This window comes from Hipposideros armiger, unplaced genomic scaffold, assembly GCF_001890085.2.
Source record: "Hipposideros armiger isolate ML-2016 unplaced genomic scaffold, ASM189008v1 scaffold_1262, whole genome shotgun sequence".
Lineage (NCBI taxonomy): Eukaryota > Metazoa > Chordata > Mammalia > Chiroptera > Hipposideridae > Hipposideros > Hipposideros armiger.
Genome location: NW_017732612.1, coordinates 173,266 through 179,198, shown reverse-complemented (window position 1 = coordinate 179,198; position 5,933 = coordinate 173,266). Strand labels below are relative to the sequence as shown.

General features: G+C 37.3%; 1 protein-coding gene across 1 annotated transcript in view; it reads left to right on the top strand.

Moving 5' to 3' along the window:
- The window catches only part of SLC6A14 (solute carrier family 6 member 14), a 50,598-nt gene that overhangs the window by 31,683 nt on the left and 12,982 nt on the right, over nt 1-5,933 (top strand). The window contains exons 10-11 of the mRNA XM_019633237.1: nt 4,677-4,795; nt 5,350-5,449. Of these exons, the coding sequence (XP_019488782.1) occupies nt 4,677-4,795; nt 5,350-5,449 (219 nt within the window). The remainder of the gene's footprint in view (nt 1-4,676; nt 4,796-5,349; nt 5,450-5,933) is intronic.

The window sequence follows — 5,933 nt, the reverse complement described above, 5'->3', positions numbered from 1 at the left end:
GGAATGTGGAATACAGCATAGGGAATAAAGTCAGTGGAATTGTAACAGCTATATATGATGTCAGATGGGTAGTAGATTGGGGAAGAGGGGTTATCACTTTGTGAGGGGTGTAAATGTCTAACTATTACATTATTTTGTACACCTGAAACTAATAAAAAAAATGTAAAGGTGTATGTTTCATTGCTGCAGTATAGGAAAATGTTCAGATAGAAACTTTTGGGCCACAGTGAGTAAGGGAGGAAAATATGAGCAAGGGCCGAATGCATTCTTTGTTGGTTGTTTTTTGTTTTTAAGGAGGGAACAGATTCATTGAAGATATAGAAATGATGATTGGAGCAAAAAGGTGGATATTCTGGCTATGGTGGAGATCTTGCTGGTTTGCCATTACGCCTATCCTTTTGATTGTAAGTATTAATATGTCATGAATTTGGTATCAATAATATATATTTAAACATTTCTAAGATAAACTTGAAGAATAACTCACATTTGAAACAATAAGACAAATTAATGTCGTAAATTAATGATTTCCACCTTCTGCTTTATGACTGGTACTTCCAAGTTGCCTAAATTAAAATGCCTTTGCAGTATTATTTTTGAGGCCATAGGTTTAAGTATTTACCATTTGAGAAAATAAATAGGCTCCTATAGATTTAAAAGTCCTAAATACTTAAATGTTACCAGTAAGAAAAATAAAAATAAATCATTCATTTGTTCATTCCCTAAAAAATATACTGAGCCATATGCAATCTGCTAGGTACAAAAAATGAAAATATGTATTAGACCCATACTCTGCTTTCAAGGAATTCAATTTAAATATACTAATTGCTAAAAATCAGTACTCAGATTTTAATGCATGTCTTTTCTCTTTATGGGAGGTACTTAGTGTATGAAATTATTAAAATAAACTCACCTATGCCAATAGAGCCAATAGTTTATGTTAATAAATTCAACTATTTAGGAGCTGATGGAAAGCAAAACATAGCGTAACATATAAACATGCTATGTTAAAATAACAGCTCAGGACAGCAAATGGCTGGATGCCAAATTAAACGTTTAAGAGGATGGAGAATTACTATCTATCAGAGATAAGGGTGGGGTGTGGCAGTAGCAAAGCTACATAGAGGAAGTGATATGGTTCTCATTGTCCCTATGCTTCAAAGGTTTTCCTATTAAAGGTCATTAGATAATTTGACCTAGAATTTGCTTCACATCTGAAGTAACAAGTTTGTTTTTACGGCGTGTTGTTTTATATTTTTAACATGATAACATCAGTTTCCAGTTATGAACAAACAGTTTGGGACTGGATATGCTGAATTAAAATATTTGAAAGTCCTGTATTCTTGTTAAAGTGTCATATCTTCTTGGATTGATCACTTTATCATTATATAATATTCTTCTTTGTCTCTTATTATAGCCTTCGTTTTAAAGTCTATGTTGTCTGATATAAGTATTGCTACTTCAACTTTTAAAGTCATTTTGTCTGACATAAGTATGATCACTTCAGCTTTCTTTTCATTTCCATTTGCATGCAATGTTTTTCCATCCCTTTATTTTCAGTCTGCACTGTGTCTTTACATCTGAGGTGGGTCACTTGAAGACAGAATATACATGGGTCTTGTTTCCTTTTCTTTTCTTTTTTTTAACTTGGGAATTGGGGGAGGGAAACAGTGTTGGAGAATTGGGGAAGGAGAACATCCAAGTTGTTTGTCCTTCAATCTTAGTTGTGGGGGGCACAGCTAGCTCAGCTCCAAGTCCAGTCGCAATCCAGCCACCAGAGCTGCTGCCAGCTCAAGGTGCTGTGTTCTTAGTTGTGGGTGGGCATAGCCATCATCCCATGTGGGATTTTAACCAGCAGCCTCGTTGTTCAGAGTGCATGCTCTATCCGCTGAGCCATTTGGGTGGCAGCTCAGCTCAAGTTGCCGAGTTCAGTCTTTTAGTTGTGGGCGGGCGTAGCCCACCAGCTGAACAGGCAACCTTGTTGTTAGAAACATGTGCTCTCACCACCTGAGCCATCCTGCCACCTGTTGGCAGCTCAGCAGCAGCTCAGGTGCAGCTCACTGGCCCATGTGGGAATTGAACCGGCATCCCTGCTGCTCAGAGCTTGCACTCTTGAGCAAGCTCTTAACCAACTGAGTCACTCGGCCGGCTGGGGTCTTGTTTTCTTCTCCATTCAGCTACCCTACGTCATTTAATGGGAGCCTTTAATCCATTTATATTTAAACTGATTGTTGATAGGTACATAGTTATTGCCATTTTATTATTCATATTTTTGATGATGTGTTTGTTTTTTCATTCTGCTTAAAGGGGTCTTTTTAAGATTTCTCGTAATGCTGGCTTTGTGGTAATGAACTCCTTTAGCTGTTTCTTTTCTGGGAAGTTCTTTATCCCTCCTTCAATTTTATTTTTTTTTTTCTATTTTATGTATTTTCACCTTGTTTTTATTTTATTTTATTTTTTTATTGTTAGTTTCAGGTGTACAGAACAATGCAATAGTTACCCTTTTCACCGTCACAAAGTAACAACCCCCCTCCCCCCATCTATTGCCCTCCCATCCCCAATATCATGTTTATCTATTACAATTCCATTGAATCCGTTCCCGCACTCTACTCCATGTCCCGAGGTTATATGTATATATAATTATAGTTGACATACAGTATTATTCAACATCAGTTTCAGAAATACAATGTGGTGGCCTCCTTCAATTTTAAATGATAGCCTTGATGGGTAGAGCAGTCTTGGTTGTAAACCCTCGTTATTCATCACTTTGATTATTTCCTACCACTACCTTAAGATCTGCAAAATTTCTGTGGAGAAATCAGCTACTAATCTTGTTTTTTTTTTTTTAGTTAAAGTGTATTGGGTTGACAATGGTTAGTAAAGCTACATAGGTTTCTAGTGGTTACCAGAGGCTAAGGGGTGAGGGGGTAGTAGATGAGGGTAAATGGGATCAAATATATGGTGATGAAAGGAGAACTGACTCTGGGTGGTGAACACACACTGTGATATATAGATGATGTATTACAGAATTGTACACTCAGCTTCTCGTCTTATGGAAGCTCCCTTGTAAATATCCAGTTGTCTTTCTCATGCTGCTTTTAGGGTTCTCTCTTTGTCTTTAAACTTTGCCATTTTAATTATGATGTGTCTTTGTGTGCAACTGTTTGGGTTCATTTTGTTTGGGACTCGCTGTACTTCCTGGACTTGTATGTCTATTTCCTTCATCAGGTTAGGGAAGTTTTCAGTCATTATTTCTTCAAGTAGGTTTTTAATCCCTTGCTCTGTTGCTTCTCCTTCAGGTACTCTGATGATGTGAATTTTGTTATCCTTGATGTTTTCCCAGAGGTCCTTCAAGCTATCTTCATTGTTTGTCATTCATTGTTTTTTGGGGTTTTTTTCTGTTTTCTGTTCTGATTGGATGTTTTCTGCTACTTTGTCTTCTTTTTTTTTTAAGATTTTATTAGGGAATTGGGGGATGGGAACAGTGCTGGGGAATTGGGGGAAGGGGAACAGACAAGTTGCTGTTGTTTTGTTCTTCAGTCTACTTGTGGAGGATGTTGCTTCACTGGCCCAAGTTGGCACCATCATTGCGCTCTTCCTGGGTGAGGCAGATCAGTCGCTGGCTTCTGCATGGCCGCTCACAGAAGCTGCTGGCCGCTCACGCTGGCTGCTGGCTACACACGGTAGCCCATGGCAACACACTGCAGCAGGGGCTGCAGCCCATGCCGTCATCAGTGACCCACTGCAGCCCAGCTCCAGGTTGAGCTGCCATTCAGCATCTTAGCTGTAGAGGGCAGTGTCACTAGCCCTCATATGTGGGATCCAAACCCAGGCATTCTGGCATACCAAGCCACTTCTTAACCAATGCGCCACTCGGCCGGCCCTACTTTGTCTTCTAAATCACTGATTCTGTTTGCTGCTTCATCTAATCTGCTGTTGATTTCTTCTACTGTATTCTTCATTTCAGTTATTGTATTCTTTATTTTCTATGGATTTTTTTATGGTTTCCATGTCCTCCTTTATGCTTACTATCTTTGTGTTTATATTCTGAGTTCCATAAACGTTCTTTCTTTTTTTTTTTAAAGATTTTTATTGGGGAATTGGGGGGATGGGAACAGTGCTGTGGAATTGGGGGAAGGGAAACAGACAAGTTGCTGTCCTTTTGTTCTTCAGTCTAGTTGTGGAGGACGTTGCTTCACTGGCCCAAGTTGGCACCATCANGCTCTGAGCAACAGCAGTTCGAGTCCAGCCCGAGCTGAGCAGCCGCTGAGCTGCCAACAGGTAGCAGGATGGCTCAGCTAAAAAAAAAAATAAAAAAATAAAAATAATAATTAAAAAAAATAAATAAATAAAATTTGTACTAGAATGCTTCCTTCCATATAAGTTTCCAACTACTTCAGCCCTCAGGGACCTGTTAACTTACAGTTGCTACCAGTGAAAAACCTTATTAAACAGACTAAAAATGACCAATCCAGCTTCATTTGAGATTTTTATTGGAATTGAAAAAGGGTGACTGCCAAGAGAAAGGACCCTATTGTTGGTTAAAAGCACGGAGTAGGGGTCAGACTATATTCTCAACATATATTTACATATTGCATAAATAGAAGTTGAATTCTGTGATTAAACTTATTGGCAAATGAGTTGACCTATAACATGCCATTTTATTTTCCCTTCTGAAGAAACAATTACAACAACGATTCAAGATTTATTTCCTAAAGTGATGAAGAGAATGAGGGTTCCCATAACTTTGGGTTGCTGCTTGGTTTTGTTTCTCCTTGGTCTCGTCTGTGTCACTCAGGTATATTTTAGTATTTTGCTGTAGACAAAATATTATTTTGAACATACTTTGTAATTTAAATGAAGAAACCAAGGTTTAAGAAGATGTTTAATGGCAAATCTAACTTGGATGAAGTTTTTCTGTTTAGCTCAGATTTTTTCCCCCATTATAGCACAATTTCAATAGTAAGTATATTTGACAGAGGGGGAGGAGGCCCAATAATGGACAATTTCCCCGATTACAAAAAAAATTATAGACTGTAAACATATACTTTATTTCTTGGCCACTACTACAGAACACAGAGACACTGCATATCACTTTGATAATCAACTATTCTAAGTGCTTACTTTTTCCCGAAGTGACTCAATACAGAATAAAAGATGCATCATTTTTGAGATATTTAAATCCACATTTGCATTCACATTTGAAAATATTCATTCTTGAATTTTTGGCAGAGGTGAAATCAAGGAGCATACATTAAAATATGGTTTATTTTAGTAGATTCAATTTGAATGCCTCATCAATCATAAATGTAATTAAAACTATACTTGGAAGTAATTGATTTTTTTTGGTAGGCTGGAATTTACTGGGTTAATCTGATTGACCACTTCTGTGCTGGATGGGGTATTTTGATTGCAGCTATCCTGGAAATAATAGGAATCATCTGGATTTATGGTAAATAGTGATTTACAATTATCTACATATTTTATTAAAATAGTTTAGTTTGATTTCTTTTCATTATGTGTACTATAATAGTAAAGTATAATCTAACTGGGCAAAAACATATTATGAATAAAGTGTAAAGGTGGAATGTAAAGAGCAGAATAAATGAGCAAATTAAACAGAAATAGTTTTAGAGATATAGAGAAAAAACTGATGACTGCTAGATGGGAGTGGGGTGGGGATGAGGGAGAAGGGTGAGTGGATTAGAAAGCACAAATTGGTAGCCACAATATTGCCACAGGGATACGAAAGACAGTTTGGGGAGTATAATCAATAATGTTGTAAAGGTTTTGTAGGGTGTCAAATGGGCACTTGTCTTATTAGGGAGACCACTTTATCGACGATGTAGATGCCTGACCACTGTGCTGTACACCTGAAGCTGAAGCTGAATAATATTGAATGTCAACTATAATCATATATATATATATATATATAT